Below are 20669 nucleotides of genomic sequence, written 5' to 3'. Positions count from 1 at the left end.
GGACAGTTTGAGTATTATTTTCTGACTTTGAGAAAACTCTTTCTAGACAGAAAGCAGAACACTTCCCCTGCCAAGAAAGGATGGGGATCTTCTCATCATATTAGACTTTTGAAGGCCTACTGGGAGCTAGGGATCCAAATAATGAAAAAGCAATTTAAGCCAGATTCCTTTCTCTCCTTTAGGCTTTTCTAAGTCTATCTAGCCCTTCTACAGATAAACAAACCATAAACTCACCTTTCTCTGCTTCTCTGGGTCAGCTTGAGCTATCTTTTCATACCAGGTCTCAAACATCACATCCTGACATTCATCCATCCACTCACAGTTTTGCTTGTAGTCTGCAATTTCATCTTCTTCACTCCACTGACTGAAAGAAAAGCAAGCTCAAAATTCAGTTTGAATGCAGTCAGGCTTCTCTCTAATATAACTTGGGATACTCAGGGGATTTTTTTAAAGAACAGAGCGCCATAACATGCTAATGAAAACAGAATGGTGAGAATTCCAGTTCACTTGGTTTATAAATGACCATATGACACCTGCTTCTTGCCTCTGTGACAAGTTCTTGAATACATACGGAGAACCATAATGCAAAAATCAGAAAAATCTACACTTCCAAAACTGCTTCTGGTAACGTTGGCAGATCAGATGTGACAATGAAAAAGCTTTTGGGCCTTCACATTCCTCAGGTGTAAGAAGTACAACTACTATAAAATCACAATGTGCAGGTTAAAAACGTTTGATGTTTATCAGGACATGAAACAGCATTATCCACCTCATGCTACACTGCTAACAAGAGAAGCGTTCCAGCAGTAATCAGGTTAAAGATACGATATTAGTATGTTTTGCACTAGCAATGCTGAAAAAGAAATTCAAATACTTCAGTTTAGCCCTTGGATCCTGCCCAGAATTATGCCATACTTGTTAGTAGCACTTTTACTGCTTGTTCCAGCACAAAGTTCAGCAGCCTTTCATGGTAAAAACAGTATCAATAGATAGCACCATGTGAAAGCTGCATTCTTCCTGACTCACCAAATGACGCTGTCATGAATACTTATGTTTTCTTGTGATGTAGTCATAAGCAGCTGTGGTAACTGAATCTCAACAAAGAAGGAAAGATCACTCGGTTCCCAACTCATATCCAAAAGGTGAAGGAGAGTTGTCTGCACACATGATAAGGCAGGAAGCAATGATCTAAATAAAAATACAAGACAATATAACATGAGAGCTCTAACCTAAAGCTGAAATAGCATGTTTGTCAGTACACTGATTTCCAGGCTTCACTCTGCATTAAATTAACTGCATGGCAGAAACTCAGGTTTATTAATGCAAGACAATTTAGCAAGAAGCACTGTCAATGTAATTTGAAATAAGGACAGTATCCTTTACAGATTCAGTTGAGAAAGAGCTTACGCTATTGCCCAAGCATTAGCAAGAGGGTTTGTCTCTTCTCTGCAGTACATTTTCTTGGTATTTGCAGGAACTTGTTCTCTTTGAAACCTTTGCCATGCTCAGTTGAAACTCAAAGGACTTGGGAGCTATTGGCAGAGAGACTGACACTGTAGTCACAAAATTCTCATTTCTCTAGGACACTTGGCTAACAATCCCCCAAATTCTAACCAGAATGTTTTCAAAACATGAGCTTTAACATTAAAGCATGGCTGCAGAATTGCTGTATTTATTGTGGCATTATTCTTGCCCACGTATTCCACAATAAATTTGCTATTTCTAGTATTTTAATACTGAGCTTCAGAAACACACTGCAGAATCAGAAATCCAAAATGCATTAAGTCAAGGTTTTAGCATTGATTAATTTATTGTGCTTTCCTGCACCGTAGTAATAAAAAGCTAACTTGGCATTTCTGATCACAAGATCAAGGCTCCTTCTTTGGTTCTGTAAGTAAGCAAAGTACAGACAAAACTGAGGCACTGAACAATGACAAATGAGAAGGGAAGAGGTGAGGAAAAACAGAAAAAAAGAATCATAAAGTAATGGAAGCAATGTACTGTACCTGTCGTTGATAGTACTAAATCCCTTCACAGAATTTACCAGGAACAAAACAAGCTGGTAGTAGGACTCTCGAATCTCTTTGTGTAGCTCAGCGCCACATCCTTCCAAGTTTCCAAAGTAGCTAGAAATTGAAGAGTCAGTTTAGCAGTCTAGATTTTGCCGTTACATTTTTAGGTATCATGCTTTGTGCAAACGTTACAAACAGGCAATCTTTCAAACACAGTGGGAAGGATGTTAGTTTGGTTTACAATGCAGTCTATCACTTTCAAAGTGAATAAAAGAATCCTGTAACAGGAATCAAGAAACAGAACAGGCAGAGAACATGCTGGTGGCACTAACGATAGAATATTCCTTCAAATTAAAAAAGGTGCTTTTAAAAAGCTAATCCAGATCTTAAAAGAAATCAGTGCACTGCAAGATGACCATAAAAAGCTCTGAACAAGCAAGAGGCCACCTGACAGAGTTCTGACAGCACTGTCCAGACACACAATAAAAATCGGACCCAATTCACAAACCAGAACAGCTCCTGCTTTGAGACAATGCCTTCTAGTTGAAAAAACCTTCCAAATTACCTTTCCTTACTTAAAAACCAAAACAAAACAACCAACTGCACATGCATATAATCAACATGATGCTTTTTGCCTCCTTTTCCTGCATGTATGTGCATGTCCTGTAACAGGCACATAGCTAACAGCACTGCAGACCTCGGCTTGCAGGTCCATCACCTCAGCCTCTGGCACACGAGTGAAATACACCACCCCACAATAACATTTCTCTTGTACAGGTATCACATCTAAAGTTATGAAAACTCATGAATAATCAAATGCTTGACAATATAAAACATCTGCCATTGTTAGACTCTAGTTTTTCACCAGATAGGCATTATCTTGATTTACAAAGTAAGCTCACAAAAAATATGAAGATGCAATGCTATGTAAGTAATTGTAAGTTAAATGGATTCGACCACTACAGCTTTACTGGGCAAGAAAGAAACCAATCTGAAAACAGACAGGAACTTAAACTAAAGCAATAACTGAAGACTCTACAATCTGAGTTTGGTGTGAACCGACTGGAACTTAAAAGGTGTTTCTAGGTATGTGCATTGTGATTCAACCACATGATACCTACCAACATGAAGAGCTGTAAAACTATGTCCTACTTGAAAATTATATTTAAGTGAAGCATGCAAAATATGCATAGTAGCCTAAAAACTAATCATCAGGTTATATTGTTATTATCCATATGGATTAAAAAGCAGTAACTTTCTATGGTTTTCAATATACAGGACTAGGAGAATGCAAACACTAAAACATTAAATCACATGGCTGAGACTTGACCAAATATTTACTTACTTTGTAAAATCTTTCTGACAGGCTAGAAGTTCTAAGAGAAAAAGTACACATGGTGGATGAAAACAGTGTGGCTGCCCAAGGGAGTCTAGGCACTGGCGGATTGTCTTGAGCACTTCCATAATATTCTGCCCTTGGGATTTTCTCAAAGCAAGAACCTTTAAAACACTAAGAAAAGCAAAAAACATCAATGAGGACTTCAAAACATTGTGTTTAAATTAACCCAAAAACCTCACAATTCAAGAAGTGCTTGACTAATTAAACAAGAGACTGGTATCCAAACATTCAGATGTATTGCAGTAGTGGTATATTACAGTTGGAGTGACAAAGCTTCAAACAGAACCCAATGCTTCCTGCACCAGTCCAAGTTTTAGAGCCTAAACCAAACAAGCTGAGAATTGGAAACCTTTTTGATTTACATTTTCAGAATACCAGGTAATTTAATGAGAGGTGCAACTATTCTGTATTTGGTACTGAGGACTGCGAGCACTGATGTACCATGTCTTTGGTGTTTGTCACTGTCAACAGATCTCCGGAAGCAAGACAATAAATTGCCAAGTACTTATTTTTTCCATTCTGAAGTTCTACATGCAGAAGTGAATCCAAGGAAATACTACCCTCTATGCGCCCCTACGTGGTTCTGAGTAACTGAACATAAAAACATAATATATTCATGTAAAAACTACTTTTCAACGCTATCTTGCAGCTAAAGTGTGTCTTTAAAGAGGTGTGAAGACAAGTTTCTGCATTTTGTAATTGGCAACATTTTCAATTTGCTTACCTTTCATGGGAGAGGGATTGATCCTTAATAAAGTCTAATATGTTTTTCAATATGGGGTATTTCGCCTTCACAGTAGGCACAGGTCTTGGCTCTTCCATTGATCGGAAAGACAGCAGCCTTAGTCTTCCACGGCTGAACTGAGACTTTCGTGTAGGAGTGGAAGGAGGTGATGATGTATCTTCTTGCTGTGAAACTGTACTTTCAACAGGCTTACTATGAATTGCAGATGCTGCTTCTGTTTGGAGGGAGTCTGGAAGTTGTTCCATCTTTGTATCAGATAGTGTCATTTGGGTCCCTTCTTTTGAAACAGCAGGAGTTACTCCATCGGATGACAATGAATGTGCTGCCTGGAAGTCCATGTCCACAAAAGAACCTTTTCTTTGGCATTTATCACCAACATAATGTTGGATATCATCAATGTCTTGGGCTTCCAAACTGTCTGATGCAGAATCTTTCGTCTTTGCTCTTACAGGCAAAAAATTCAGTAATAAAAGGCTCTTCTGCATACAAAGTTTTGCTGCACCATAAAAATTGGAAGAGTTACAACCATGACAACGAAATGCCAAACTTGCTATCCTCTGCTTAGGGAGAAAGTGATTTATTGGATTCTTTCTGAGCCAAGACAGCTAGAAAACACTGGTTTTCTTGTTATATTGATCAAGACACCATCAGCTACTTAAATTTTTGACTTCCAAATGCTCAATTTGAATAATCACACTGAACTATACCAAGTACACAGTAGTGAGAACACATCTTATTCTGATAACAGCTAGCTGCTATTCTGACATCAGTTAATTATAGCAATAAGTATCTACACAAATAGATGAACGTAAGTTCAGAACCAGGTGATCCAAGTCAGAGGTTACTCTTTGTAGAACTTTCTCATGTACTATTTTCTGCAAAGAACAGCAGAACCCAATCCCAGATAAACCAGTTTACATTATATGAACTATCTCTTAAGGTATTAAAAAGTAACCTCAGTTGCTAATGTACCTTTTACACCAAAAATAATGTTGAAGACTTCCAAGGCAATGATTTACTCCACCTGGAATGATTATACATTTGGAAAAGCAACACTTACCAAGAGTCTCTGGGTTCACCTCACTTGCTTCTGTACTCTGCTTCTCCTCAAAATCATTTCCCCTACCCATCAGGGATTTCTGCTTCATTTCCAACTGCAGACAGGATGTTAAAACAGTTAAAAATATGTCACCCCCTGTATATCATACAGCAAGGCAGTATGAAAACTGCATCACATTAAAAGAAGTTAATCTCAAGAACAGATGACAGTATTTACTACTACCTACTGCAGAACTAAAAATCCATTATTCCAAAAAGAGCAGTACAGAAACTACCAGGGCAAATAACACAGCCTTATACCAAGATGCTCAAGGTTTATAGGCCAAGACCCTTCCTCACCTTGTGACTGGATGTGCATCAGCCCTCCAAATAAAAAAAAGGCTTCCCGTTTAACCCCACCACCCAGGAAAAGATATACACTTAGTCATGAGATGAGATTCTCCAAAAGCATTATGTCATGTAACTAGTGAGTGCTGTCAGATGCTAACACCACCCATCATGCAACAGGTATGATGGAGTTACTCATCTTTACATGAGCCTGCACTCATTGCATCTCTAGTGTATCAAGCTGCCAGGAATTCTTGCAGGCAGGAAAGAGGAGATCACAAGATACTAGAGCAGTTAATTTGACTGGCCCACATCTGAAGGGCTCACAAGAGTAGCAGAAAAACAGGCCATAAACTGAATTAGCTGCTCTTGAGAAGCACACAGTTATTAACATTTAGAATCTCCTGCAGACTAGTGAAATCTAAATGAATTCTGGCTCTCCACAGCTGCAGCAGATGACACAGACACCTCTCACCAGGTTGTGAGAGCTGATCACACCACCTCTTGACATAAGGCTTATGTTTCAAGGAAAATTACATGCAGAAAATATACTCTGAACTGAAGCCAGTTACTTGCTTGTCAAAGAAGCAACTACTTCCTTTTCTGTTAGCACTGCATCACTGGGAGAATTATGCTTAAGACCGATTTCCTTCGATGCTACACCTCAAACAAACTCCAACTGCTAGTAAGAATCTTCCTAATTAACAACACACATTCTTGCTGAAAAAGAGCTCAAGTTTAACTGGTTTTGAGCCAAATTCAGTCCAAAGTACACATGATGACACATTTGGGACTGACAGAAGGAGGGAAGTGTAAGAATGCATTTAAATGTTTAAGTTCACAGTTCAGAAGTGAATATATGTTCTTCCTGAGTGAAAACAGCTGACCCAGAATCACTGAAATAAAACATGGTCCCACCCTACTCCTTAACACTGCATTGTAAAACATTAAGGTAAATAACATCAATAGATATCCTCCTGAGTGATCTTACCATCCATATTCTAATTGAATCAGCCAGGGAATACACTTGTGCAAACTCATAGCTCAAAGGCACCTTGCCTCCACTGTTGACTGGAAATGAGAGAAAGAAGAGTCCTGTTTATGTACAGCTCCATTTTTACACAACCTGACTACTTAATTAAAATTATGCTAGAGCCTTTCCTTCGTCTCTTAGTCAATACTTGGGAGTTATGCCTGTAAGAAAAATAAGGAATAAAACCTGCTAACTTTCATATGCCTTAAATACATGAACTACACCTTGACAGAGTTATTTGCAGAGTTAAATTATGAACATCTTTCTCTTCTCTTCCCAAAACTGATGCCTACAGTCATGGATAATATAAACCTCTTCCTATATACACAAATGTTACTAACGTAAAGTGATCTCAGTGTAATCAAGAAATGTTAGTATTAACTTAAAGCTCTATAGATGCATTTAGTTACCAGGCTTTTTTGTCTATTTTATGCTACAAATTTCTAGAAAGATGAATTCATAAAAATTAAAGAGCTGACTAAACAAGTTTTTATCAAAAGTGGCCTGACAATGACTATGCAGAAAAAGACATTCCTATTCAGTGTCTTTCCTCTCCTATTTCCCCCTTCTTTCCAGCATCGCTTGTACATAATTCATGTGGCATAGGTGAACATGGGCCCTGAACTCAGCCTGGCCCAGCTGACAGATAAAGCTATTAACATAATAGTAGGCTGGATGTCTTTTCCATTCACTAATATTTTCCTGAGCTATCAGAGTTTTCAGTCTTACTCAGAAATTATATCAATTGTCAGACACAGACAAAATGACTAAAGGCAATAACCACTTTAGTCATCAAGTCAGTCTTTGTGTCAATCATTTTCACCCATAATTTTATAGCTCAACATGTAAGCTGTTCAGCTTCAAAGTTGTGACAGAAAGTGAAAGCCTAAAATGAAACCTTTCAAAACCAAGTACCACCTTATTATCCAACACTTCAAACATATCGATAAGCTTAATGGAAGGGTGCCGTTAAGTTAAACAGTTGTTCATTTTGCCTACTGAAAAAATCTATCAGTTGTAATACAACAGACATCATGCATGTCTATAAAGACATCTATTTAACACTGAGGATACCAAGGTGAGTTTCCACACTGTAACATTTTGGGAGGTAATTCACACCTCCTTCCTCCACCCCAAACATTTAAAAACATATATAAGTTGGTGGTGGCTTTTTAGGAAAGGTACAGTGAGAGTGGAAAATTATATCTAAATCTCTAACCACTGGAAACCACATTGTTCTGAATTAAAACCCCAAAAGAACATCACTACTTTCTTTAGGTATATCCTTACAAATACTGGTAATAGCTTATGGTGGTTATTAACATTTGGACAGAGCTCTGAAGGTAAAAGCATGTATGAATAAAGACTAAATACTCTAGAGGTAAGGCTCACCTAGTCTACCTAAATGATGAATTTATACTGTGTATCTGTTTAGAAATAGTCACACTAAACTGATTTTTCACAGTCTATAAACTGAGCTATAAGATAGCCTTTTGCAAACTTTAAGTCCTAATTATTAAGATAGTCTAATAATATTAGAGTTACCATATTTTTGAAGCTTCTCATATAAATCTGGAGTGAGATACACCAAAGCAGCAAATGTTGAGTTCACAGCTTGATCAACAGTAGAACCAGCAACTATATCTGTCTTTGGGGTCTGTTTTTTACATGCCTGTGTAAATCCTTTGAAAAGTTCAGATTTTTGCCCACTGAAGTCCTGGGCAGGATCTGATTTTGCAAAGTTGATAAGAAAGTTACGGCAGTCGTCTTGATGAGAGCTCACAGCCTGGAAAGAATGATAGAAAACATTTACTTTAATAACACCTGAGAATTGTTGCAGCCCATTTCTACAGTTAGATCATCTTGCAGTGCATCTACTGCAGTTGAGAAACCTGATCTAACAAAAGACGTCCCCAAGCAAGGCACAGGTGGTGAATTAGATGATCTTTGAATCCAAACCGTGCTGTGAAAATGGCAACTAATAAAGGGCACAGAACAACAGTTTCTTTCCTCCTTGATATTGGAATAAAACAGCACAAGTGACGACAACTTCAGCACAAGAACATGGCAACTAAGTCTGAATGAAGCTGTGTGATACACAGGAATTTCATGCTAGTGAAACAAAAGCAGTGGTGCAAGTACCTCTTTTTTATCTTGGTGCAGCCTACTGCTTTGACTGGCTCCCAGGAGCGCCTCAGGACACATCTGATGCCTGAACACAGGTTTCCACAGAGGAGAATTAAGGACTGCTGTTACTTTCAAAGGAGGCAAATCTGCTTCACTACCTAGTTCTGCAAGAAATTCAGAACACGCACACATCACTTAAATATTTTTGTTCATTTTCACAGATTGATGAAAACAATAAATATTAAATATGCAGTAGGGAAAAAAGTAATGCAAATATACTGAACAAGTAATTTAACTATATTCTCTAACTTCTGTTTCTCTAATGTGATGCAGAAAACTGATGCAGTCTTTCTTTAATGCTATAATGATAGCATCAATTTTTTATCTTGCAGTGACAGGCTGTTACATTATGGAGGAGCTTTAAATGAAACATTTTCACTGTACTTAAAACCACAGAAATTTCCCTGTTTGCAAGTAAGTTTAAAAGCTTTTTGTCCTACAAAAGACATAATCGGCTGTATGAGCATGCTCATATTAAGAAAGGAAGAAATATTCTATGATAAGAAAACTTCAGTCAGGAGGTGGCTGGCCTCTTCTCCCAAGGAAGAAGTGATGGGACAAGATGAAATGGCCTCAAGCTGCTCCAGGGGAGGTTTAGACTGGATATTAGGAATAATGTCTTCACTGAAAGGGCGCTCAGGCATTGGAGCAGGCTGCCCAGGGCAGTGGAATCACCATCCCCAGAAGCATTTGCAAACAGCGCACATGAGGCCCTCAGTGACGTGGGTTAGCAATAGCCTTGGCAGTGCTGTAGAACGGTTGGACTTAAGGATCTTAAAGGTCTTTTCCAACCTGGTTGATTCTCCGATGAGTTCCCAAAATCTACAGCTAAGTACCTGCCTACTTTTCCAAGTTAAGCACTGAGCACCTGATTGCAGCAAGAACTCTTTAACCTTGTTTAAGCTTTTTCCAAGTGGTGAATGACTTCAGATTTAGGAAGCTACATGGAAGTGTCCTGGGTTTGAAATTAAAAACAAACATCTCACTTTTTTTTCAATTTCTTATGGCACTCATCTCCTATTTTGTATTGGTATTTTTTGTCTTCAGTGGCCCAAATCCTAAATTTACTTAACTTCTGGGATTAGCCAAACTTAATTGGTGCATCCAAATTAAAATGAATACCAAATGTTCAGACAAAACTTTAGAAATCATCTGTATTCTAAGCTTTGTATATTGTTTTGGTTTGCTGGCTCCACATTCACACCACCAGTAAGGGGGTGGGCAGGCCACAGCACTAGGGAACAATTTTTAAAGATAAAAAGAACTGGAAGAAGAGAAGATTGGGCAAACTCTCGTATTACTTCATCAATGTAATTCTGTTTAGTATGATAACTTCCAGGTGCCCATGTTTTCCTAACATTGGTTTCTGAAGGTTAGAGAAGTCACAGTGGTGCTCTCAGAGCAGCCAGGCTTCCCACAAGAACTGGGTATGGCTGAAAGACCAAACTTTGTTAAGCAACAGAACAGGAGTGTTTCATCTTGAGCCAAGAGAGGAACAAAAAAGGAACTTCATTTTCGCTGGGGATTTGAAACGTAAGGACCTTATATCTCCTCTTCACATGGCATCACAATTCTGGAGCTATTATTCAATGCACTCACCTCGGAGAGATTTCAGGGCCATACTTCGGGAAGCCAAGCGCCCCATCAACCGGCACACAAGAAGCTGTAAATCCAAGCCCCAAGAAACGGCGACATCCGGTAGGCCGTAAGCAGTGACAGAAAACTTGTAGCCCCACTCATTATTACTGCTGTCAGAGTGAAAGAGAAACTGCAGCCGTGGGCCAGCCTTAAAGGTCACTTTCTACAGAGCAACAAAACAGTCATTTTGCCAAATGTAGATGACAAGAAGACGTTTCAGGGTAATGAATTTCCTTCAGCAACTGTGGTTTTTCAGTATTATGTTCTGTCCATAACCGATCTAACCTCCCCCACCATCTGAACGAGACACCCACAGTACTAAGCAGGTAAACTTTCTATTTAATAGCTTAATGATAAATTTTATAGACGATGGAGCTTTAGACATCAGAGCCATAAAGCATAGAGAAGCATCCCATTTAAGCAGGTGTCACTGAAGAAAGAGCTTAGCCACAGGGAGCACTACAGCTGTCTCACAACATAAAAAATTGTGAGGGCTGAGCATCAACAAGTAAGTTTTACCCCTGTAGTTATAGCAGTTAAACATAATTCTGTGATTCTACGATTATTACTTTTCATTTTGACTGACTGCCCCTTCAATAACAGCAACAAAGAGGGATTATTACTCATTCACTCCCTTTAATTGCATCACTGAAAACTTCCTTTCTCACCTCCTGTGAGGGACTAGACACACACACACACACACAAAAGCACACATCATTTTACACAATAGGTTTCCCCACAAGAATCATAATAATTTCCTAGAGATTGGATATATCACTTGGTTCATAATTGTAAAAGGTGCTCACCTTAGGCCACTTGTCAGTGCCAACCTTTGTATCATAACGAGTTTTTGCACCTCTTGCATCAGTAAACTCCAGGTAATCATACCTGTGAAAATTGCAATTCATTACTTCCAAATTTACATTTTAAGGTTTTTGGGAAAATGTTTGCTTTTGGATTTTCAGAAACACTGCATGTGAACTGTCACATCTTTCTGAACCACACCTGCATTGCTTCACATCACTATGAAGGATTTACTTCATGTTTCAATGCAAGTTCCAGCAAACACAGACCTGCTTTCCTACAGAACTTTCCCAATCCTTCAGAACTGGTAATGGGTGCTAATTTTAACATCTAGCATATGCCTTAACTAAGCAGTAGCTGGATATGTTGCCAAGAGAAACCAAGCCAATAGTTTTGCCTAAAGAGGGCAAAATAAATCCCACAAGCACAAACTGTGGGGGTCACAGCAGTATTACAAAACAGACTAAGACCAAAGGAAGCAAAATTTGTATGAACAGCATGTCTGCACATTTGCCAGGAGTGGCATTCAGCATGAGAAGTCACTCAAAACACATATTCTAGATTATACAGAACAATGACGAAATCAAAATGGCATGCTTGGAGCACAGGAAGTACTCCTTGCACATTGAAACATGAATTGCCTCTCTGCAGGTAGATACTGGAATCTAACACAACACAAGACCAAATTACCTCCTTTCAGTTTCACATTTTTCATCAAATTCCACCTCAAAGTAAGTTGCCCCATGACATAGGAAGACTGAGACCTCATGGCAATTATTTTCATAGTTATGAGGCGACTCCATCGTCCATGTTCTCAGTACCACAGGCTGTTCTTGCTGCCAGCTCTCCAATTCCATCTGTAGGACAAAGATGTATCCTTGAGATACAAATGTAAAGCATTCAAACAAAATCTAAAATATTATCACACTAGATTTGTGTGTCTATACTTTCAAGTTGCCAGATGTACATACAAAGTGGTATTTAAAAGGCTACCCATAAACTAGTGATAAAGACACCCTTAATACTAATAGTAAGGAAACACTTCTAAAGCTAAACTCATCTAGTCTCTGGGGGAGGAGACAGTCTCATGCTAGAAGTGCCTACAAGTTACTCCATAGGTAACAACAAGAGAGCCTGGATGACTAATGCAGATTTAACGATCTACCCTACAGACATATAGACTTGAATTACATCACCACAAGCAATGAATCTAAAAGTGTTAAGCACATACTATTTTTAAACTATTTTCCTCTTCATTCTCAGAATCCCTCTTCCTATCCAACTTCTACGCCTCCCATTCCAGTTGGATTTTCTGGTCACTTTGCTCATCTTCTGTATCAGTACAGATATATTTCTAGGTCTTCACTCTACATTTTATTACACAACCCATGACTTTAGAAGCTTTCTAGCCCCTTTCAAACGCTCACCAATAGAATCATCAGAGTTCTCCATGTCTGTCTTGCAATTTTGCTTTTGTTTCACTGTACTTATTAGTGCCTGTATCCTTAGTTACCTTATGAGGCTCACTACAAAGGCTTTTCAGTGGTTCTATCAAAGTGCTGAATCCCCGTAGCAGAGTACAGTATGGAATGTCTAAAGTGCAAAAATCCAACAGGAAGATGACCTAGGAGAAAGCACAGGTCTCATGAAGATGCACATCACCACAGCCATGCTACCCGGGAATAGTACAAAACCCCAGTGTTCACTTACCAGCTGACGAGTTGCCATAGCAAAGACAGAGTTACTTATTTTTTCTACTATTGTTTTGCCACTATATTGAGATAAAAGTGACTGCAAAATCGTTCTGATATTTGACAGGAACTGGCCCACATCTAAAGAGAAAAAAAACCCTTAATAGCCACCTTAAGGATTTGCTACCACAACCTGCTTTATCAAACACTTAAGTGTGTGGTGATGTGCATAAGAGGAGAGACAGCAGGAAAGGCATCTGCTGCCCCACGGCAGTGACACTCAAAAGTGAGAACAGTTCAGAGAAATTTTCTGTGGTATTTCTATTGTGGAAACAAGTCATGCTTAGCAATGAGATTACAAAAAAGTTGAGTGGTGAATAACTTATTCAAACGCTCCAAGATTGTTTCAATAATCTCAGCGTATTCAGTAGCCTTCCTACAGAAGCTTAAGTACAGCAGCTTAAGTAACAAGTGAGGCTAGTCAGTGTTAGCTATAGCTTTACTCCATTTTTAGATGCAAGACAGGAACCCAAAAGAAAAACAACTTATTTATACACAAATAACAAATATGAAGTAATTTCACATAAAATTACACCTTCTGGTCCAATTAACTACTTAATATTGAGCTGATGCATTAAAAAAACACAACTACAAAACCACTGTAGCAAAACACCCCTTAGAAGTGCCCAGCTTCTTAAGTAAGTTCCTGTCTTCTTGCTATCACAAACAGCAGGAAAATATGTAATCACCACAGAAAGGCTTATCAAAACAAGGGACATTTGAAGGAACCAATATGCCCAAATAAAAGTGTAATTGTTTGTTGTTTGGGTGGGGTTTTTGACATGTTTGCTTAAGATTCTACCAACACCAAATCAGCAGTATAACTAAAATTCTGAATTGCTTAATATGCCTACAAATCTCTTCCCAGAGTGATCAGAAAAGCTTTGATAGTTATGAATATGCTCCAGGCAATCACTGCTGAACCCTTATTGTACCGCAATCTGTAAAATCGCATTTTAAAGCCCTGTATCACACCACAATTTTGTATTCAATCCCAGCACTTACAGTTTTTAAGGATTTCTACTGCAAGATCCTTGGCTGAATTATCACTACCCTTAAGCTGCAGGTAGCACCATGAAAGGAGGCTACCTTGAACAGACCAGAATAAGGAAGACAAGACCGTCCCACTCTCTTGCTGCGCAACATCCAGCATCATCATTTCACACTGAAAAAGAATGTAACAAAAGGATATTCTCTTCTGCTGCAGAATTACATACAATATGTACTAAGTCAACTATGAAGGACATTATCATCCCACTCATGCCACAAAAAGATTCAATGCAACTGACAAGCAGCATATAATGCCACAAAGCAACTGATGCTGTTTTGTTGTGATAAATCACAATTTTAAGTAGGGATAGCTACAAGTGAGTCACTCCATGTTCTCAGCACATTTTTTCTGTATATGTAAATGAGCCTCCTCCACTTACACCTCCTTTAGTGTCATGACCAATTCTAAGCTCTCAATATGCGATGATTAGTTCTGCTTTCCAGTGTGGCTACTGTGCCATAAAGTCTTCTCAATAATACAGAAAAATACTTCATCTTGTACATTAGTTACTCTAGTATAATGAAACATTACTGCCTAAATAAAATGACTTCAATTGGTTGGAAAATCTAATCCTACAGAGATGAACAACCGTGAAAAGTTTTATCCCAGATAGGAAAGCCATTTCTTTAGCATACATCTTGGGCATGCAGCTTGTGTTTCAATGCATACAAAACCTACAGCAAAGAAGTAGGAAAATGAAGAGTTACCTCTCTTGCTGCCACTAGCAGAAGGGTATCCATGACTGACAGCACTTCACTTATGTCAAGATTTTCAGAAACTCCTTTCTCTGGTAATAATAGGAGTCCACCTGGATCTTGATCACTACGGAACAAAAATCTTCTTACTAACCAATAACAAGCAGCACAGTTCCAAAACACAAATTCAGTTATCATTGTGATACATCCATAGAGATCCTACTGTATAATCACTATGAAAATCAAAAGTTTGGGTTCTGATGACTCCAGACTAATTAAATCAAAACCAACTATCATCATGGACAAGAACATACAGAAATTGGAAGACAGCGTAGGAGGAGTCTAAGCAATATACTGTGAAGCAGCACAAACATTGGGCAATGTTTTATATAGTTATTCCATTAATAAACATATTAAGTAGTAGTATTTTCCTCTCTAAAGCAAGAGACAGTAGAGTTCTTTTGAGAATTATTTTCCAGGGGAATAACATTTCTAAAACCAATTAAATATGAACTTATTCACAGATGTTGGGTATCAGGCAATTCTCTTCCATCTCAGGACCCCTTACCTGAAGTGAGTACACAAGGATCTGAAGGCAAGATGCACAGATTGCTTATGTTCTTGCTCTGTGATGTTTTTCTAGAAAAGGAAAGAGATTTATTTTTACGCTATGTTCAGTTTCCCTCCTCTGTGAGAAAGGATTCTAATTTCTGTGCTACTATTCATTTTTGGTAAGAAAAGCAGGGTTAGCTCCTCTCTCTTTCTTTGAATAAGCTGCAGAGAGAAAGAAGGGGGAGGGTAAAAGGAGGCAAAGAACAGAAAGGAAGGTTTTTACTTTAATGGGACAAAACAGATTATTTGACAACAAGAACTCAGATTTTTCCTCTTTTCTGCATAAAGAACACAGGCAGTAAACAAGCAATTTCTCATTCAATGATTTACCATCATGGCGAAGAGCTGGTGTCGCCTGGTCTGTCTATCTGGGAAAAAGATAGCTGCTCCGCTGAGTAAGGTGTTCTTAACTTCCTCTTTCAGCATTTTCATTGGCATGAAGTTACTGTCCCCCATATCCACTACTGCTCATACAAAAAAGAAAGAAAATTACAGTTCAAATTAATACTCAATCTGATGTGTCAGAGGCATAACCGAATTCAAGTGTTGTTTTACACATCTTCAAGCCCTTGTAAACCTAATATGTCAGCAGAAAATGAGGGGAAACATCTTCACTTCCAGCAAGAAAGATTTTTCTAAGCATATATTTATTCACTAAGTAAATTAATTCTAGGAACATTAAGGCTTGACAACTATCAAACCTAACAGAGCTTTCAAGATGTGACAGATTCTACATGAACTGGTTTATCTTTAGCTGACTTTTTAGGAGACTACTAGGGAATTAACAAAAAAAAATTACACTTTAATAAAGAGAGTACCAACCTACTTCCAATGCTATCTAGAGTGTAATTCCCATTCTCTTTGCTGGCTCTAGAGTCTTCCCTGTGTTTCATTAAACCTTACAAGCTCCTAGTAAGATCACTGGTATTTATATGAAACACCAGAAATAAAAACCCCAGTAACATTAGATTAAAGGATCACATTCCCTGCTGGCTCAAGCAGGTGACATGCTCAAAAGAAGTTTTCTATTGCAGCTGTTTCCACACCCCATGTTGTCAGAATGTCTATAAAAACATTTCATAGGGTCCAGGAAAGTTTCACTGTGATAGACTTATTAGTACTCCCTGACCCGAACAAGAAAGGAACAGTAGATGACTTGGCCTCTAGGAATAAACATCTTTTCCGAATTGTAACTGTTGTGATACACTTCTAAGCCAGGACAGACAAAACAGGCAATATATTCAATATAAACTACCTTCACACAAATGTCTGTAAAGCTCTTTTGCAGCTTCTGTGTGACCAGATGTTTTACTCTGAGAAGTTTCTTGAGGTTTAGCAGTTTTATTGTCTGCGGTAAGTACAGAGAAGCAGCTCTGGAGAAGCTGCAACAGCAGTGTTTGAGCAAAGATACATTCTTCCCTTGGGCTGCAAAAAAGCATAGAATAAACAGAAGCAAAAACAAGAAGCTTTTTTTGCACCAAATAGGTAATGCTATGAAAATCACTATCTTAGATGGGTAAAAACCACTGAGTAGAGAGCACATAGGCAAAAAAAGTATAGCTACCGGCTAAATTAATCTACATCTCAGGCTTCTACATAACATTATAGTTAAAACCCCATATGGCAGCAGCAGGAAAATGTTATTTATGTAAATGATGTAGTTTAGGAAGAAGAAACTGCTGCAGCTAAACAAAGCATACACTATTTATATGTACACGCAGAGCTTAGTGCTTCGGCACACAGAAGTGACTTACTTACCTTTGGTGAAGTTTATTGTAAAAATTCCAGAACAGCTGCAAATCAAGGCCTGTGAAATCCAAAAATGACTTGTATTTTAATCCACTCTCCTTCTGCTGAACCTTAAAAAGGCAAAAGAAAACACAGGATTGGAAAACTAATTCTATACAGAACACATTTATAAAAAGTAAATCCCTGAGCAGCGGGCTTAAACCAGGCTAGTTTCTTATATACTTAGAGCTACCATGAATTCCAGTGTGAGCTCCTCCATGGATACTCCAGGGTCTCAATGTGACAATTCATACTGAAACCTTCCCCTTAACAGAGCTAATAAGGATTCTCTCTCCTCCTTCTAGATGCCTAGTCCCCCACTACCAAAAGACTTGACATTACCTCTACCTCTCCATGTAATTTAATTGAGAGTAATAGCCAAAATGAGATTCTCCATGGATCAGAAAGGAAGCTGAAAAGGCACAGATGCATGCATTATACGAAGAAAACATGGTTTTGACATGTATCCTCAAGTAGGGTACATGAGGTACATGAGGCTGACACATAACAGCACACACCAGCCCCATCTCTTAACCACATATGTCTCACCCTAGATATCCACAGAATTTTTTCAGATGACGGTATGTTTTAATCTATGCAGCCTTCCTAGCTATCTCTCTATGCATTTTTCAGATGCTTGCTTCAGAAATACCAACATTACCTAACAGACAGTAGAGCATCCTCCTGTTGCATCTACTTCACCCAGCATTGTAACCCGATGTTGAAAAATGGTTATTAACCCTTTTCTGGGCCTGAAGCGAGCATATTCCTAGCCAACACAGAGAATACTGTTCTTCAGAAACCCTTTTTTCCTCCACAGCATGGTTTTAACAGTTGCTATTACCTAGGACCAAGATTTTCCTTAGGCAGTCACAATTTATTTTAGCACAGCCTTATTCCTTTTAGCATGTACACCCTTAAAACGAACTAAGCAGAAAAAATACCAGGTCCTGTGCCAGCTGCTGGATGAAATGAAGTGTCTTCAGGAGAAGAGTTGTGCCACAAACTGTATCATCATCCGTTTTCCTGCATTGCAAGCAGTTCATGCTCCTACTGGGCTCATCCCGCATAGGCCGAAGATACCCAAGGACATTCAGGCCTTGAACTCCGAGCCGCTCTGCTGTGTCTTGTCTTGTGCACAAGAACTTTATCATCAAGTACTAGAAGGATATTAGCACAGCACAAGATTTGGTTTTAAAAGCTAGTACATATTTGGCTTTAAAAGACATGAGTGCACATACATTCGACAAGACTACAGGTGGGATTGGGGTAGCAAGCCTTATTCCCTGTCAATCACTTCCACAAGTTTAAGACACCGAGCCTGAACTCTCCCCACTTCCAAACAAAGTCACAGTGATGGTTCTGTGACATCTACAAGCACCTGCAAAGTTAGTTAATTCATTATCAGTTCCATTCATTCTGCATACTCTCTTCCTTGGTTCTACAGTTACAGCACTTTTGCAGGTTAAAAAGTTACTAGCTGCTTTTAGAAGCAAACAGAGGATTAGTGTGTAATATTTAAACATACTTTTAGGCAATCTGTCCACTGTGAGATACAGAACACAAAGCAGAAAGGAACAGCAAGTTCTGCAATCCAAATGTACTCAGTAGCTCTATGCGCTCATGAATCTCAGGGACTAAGTGTTACACAGACAGCAGCAGAATGTCTTAGCAAGTAGCGATGGCTTTAGAAAAGTTCCCAGTTGACTTTTAACTGCATCACCACTTCTGCTAATTCCTACAGTACACAAAAGGATTGGGGAACTGAGCAACAGCTGATTCCAGAGCCGAGATAAGTGCAGGATCTGAAAAGCAAAGTTTCCTACTTAAACACTACAAATCAAAACCTGTATTGTTTTGCATTTGTTCAAGCCACTATAGGAACAGAAGTCCCATGTTCCTCAAGGGAATTAGTCTGATGGAACTGCTTTGTAATTGTTTGTCCCTTAAAACAAGGGATCTGGCTCTGAAAGAATAAACGTAATTACACAGCAGTTAATTCGTCTAGATATTAGAACAAAGCAACAATCATGTCATCCTTTTTGGAAGTATCTCCTCAGGATAAAGCCAACAGTCTGCACATTCTCACATATCTTTGCATTAAACATATGTGTACATACAGAGAAAAAGAATAAAACTCACAGGACAAAAGTTGGCTTACGCTTAACTAGAAGCCCATTGCTTTTTACCTCTACCCAGAAGAGCTGCCCTTACACATAAGAGTTAAGTTTATTTCAGTTGACATTACAACAAAGCACAGAGAAAAGCTTCTGCTCACTGTGACTGGTTCAATGGATTTTTATGGTTCCTTACTTGAGAAATTCTGCATTCCTGCATTTTGACATCAACTTCATCCCATTCTTCTTCCACTTCAAACCAGCCAATAGGATCATCATCTCCCAGATCGTCACATGAGCAGCTGCTTCTATATATAAAAGAATGCAACAAACTTCGTTAAGTTTAAAGGAACTACAAAGCTCTTGATATTTTACCAGAATATTTTTGCATATTATGGTTATAAAGATGTGAAGAGAGACAATGGAAAGTTTTACACACACAAATTCTAGCAAGTGCAAGGTCAGAAAGTTAAGGAAATCTTTTCAGTCATGGTTCCCAGCCTCCCTTCGCTCCTGAGCGACAGTTCCAAGAAAGTCATTTAATAAATGCTGATTAACACATGACCTTCCTAGAAGGGGCTTCTGCTATCAGTGATGTGCACCTCCCATAGAACATGGATTTTGTCATATCCCTTTTTAAACAAGTCTTTAAATCAAGATATTGAAACCAACAGCTATATACATATTGCCTCAAACACATCACATTTGGGGTCACTGAAATCAAACAACTAACAATTCAACGATGCATTATTCTTAAGTCATTTGGAAGACTTTTCAGCAGTTCAAATGACATTGAAAAAAGATCTAATATCACAATTATTTTCCAGATAGTCATTACAAGAAGCCCACCTATACCTGTTCTTTAAGAACTGCTTGAATTCCCGCAGCTTCCACTTGTCATAGCTTTCAAACCTTTTGAAGTGTTCCTCTGCATGGAACTTCTCTGAAGCACTATTATAAGCAAACACCAGCCCACACTGGGCCCCGATGGCTCCCCTTCGGACCTAAAAGAACAAATTGAGCGCAATGGATTAACAAGTTGACAGTAAAAGAAGATGCTGCTTTCACAAGAAAAAAGTTACAGAAAAAGCCTGAATACTGACAGCACTGATCTCTGGAACTGCACAGAGAAATTATATGCATTTAGAAAAGTGTTAGGAAAACTAAGTCAATCAGGATCATGCATCATGGTTAACATTTGCTGTATTTATCACCCTCCTAGCACCCAAACTCCAGCTCTAGTTAGAATTTACTTGCCAGAAGTCCACCCATGTCTAAGTGTTTTTGACACTGAAATACAGAACCTTGCTCCAGAAATTTAACTACCGCTGTGCCTTAAATAAATAAATAAATTCAGCTGCAGAAATCTCACTGAAGCTTGGTCCTGGCCCTGAGATTTAATCACATGATCTTGCTTTTAAACAAGATAAAAAAATCACACCAAGTATTCA

The 20669-nt window shown here is 38.6% G+C and overlaps 1 protein-coding gene across 3 annotated transcripts in view; it reads right to left on the bottom strand.

Annotated features, from left to right (window-relative positions):
- Positions 1-20669, bottom strand: part of ZZEF1 (zinc finger ZZ-type and EF-hand domain containing 1) — a 56506-nt gene that overhangs the window by 21307 nt on the left and 14530 nt on the right. For all 3 annotated transcript variants that reach the window (XM_057410731.1, XM_057410732.1, XM_057410733.1), the window contains 23 exons: positions 20074-20222; positions 19415-19526; positions 18046-18261; positions 17072-17172; positions 16569-16738; positions 15644-15777; positions 15270-15340; positions 14714-14828; positions 13961-14120; positions 12915-13036; positions 12718-12828; positions 11895-12061; positions 11207-11288; positions 10362-10563; positions 8718-8866; positions 8121-8361; positions 6534-6613; positions 5217-5310; positions 4136-4652; positions 3358-3522; positions 2007-2126; positions 1027-1188; positions 235-364 (listed from right to left, as the gene is read on the bottom strand). In XM_057410731.1, the coding sequence (XP_057266714.1) occupies positions 235-364; positions 1027-1188; positions 2007-2126; positions 3358-3522; positions 4136-4652; positions 5217-5310; positions 6534-6613; positions 8121-8361; positions 8718-8866; positions 10362-10563; positions 11207-11288; positions 11895-12061; positions 12718-12828; positions 12915-13036; positions 13961-14120; positions 14714-14828; positions 15270-15340; positions 15644-15777; positions 16569-16738; positions 17072-17172; positions 18046-18261; positions 19415-19526; positions 20074-20222 (3570 nt within the window). The remainder of the gene's footprint in view (positions 1-234; positions 365-1026; positions 1189-2006; positions 2127-3357; positions 3523-4135; positions 4653-5216; positions 5311-6533; positions 6614-8120; positions 8362-8717; positions 8867-10361; positions 10564-11206; positions 11289-11894; positions 12062-12717; positions 12829-12914; positions 13037-13960; positions 14121-14713; positions 14829-15269; positions 15341-15643; positions 15778-16568; positions 16739-17071; positions 17173-18045; positions 18262-19414; positions 19527-20073; positions 20223-20669) is intronic.

This window comes from Pezoporus wallicus, unplaced genomic scaffold, assembly GCF_028554395.1.
Source record: "Pezoporus wallicus isolate ANWC-B61680 ecotype Strahan unplaced genomic scaffold, APGP_CSIRO_Pwel_v1 contig_8705, whole genome shotgun sequence".
In the NCBI taxonomy this organism is placed as follows: domain Eukaryota; kingdom Metazoa; phylum Chordata; class Aves; order Psittaciformes; family Psittacidae; genus Pezoporus; species Pezoporus wallicus.
Note: the sequence above shows the minus strand (reverse complement) of the source record. Positions and strands in the feature narration are given on the sequence as shown.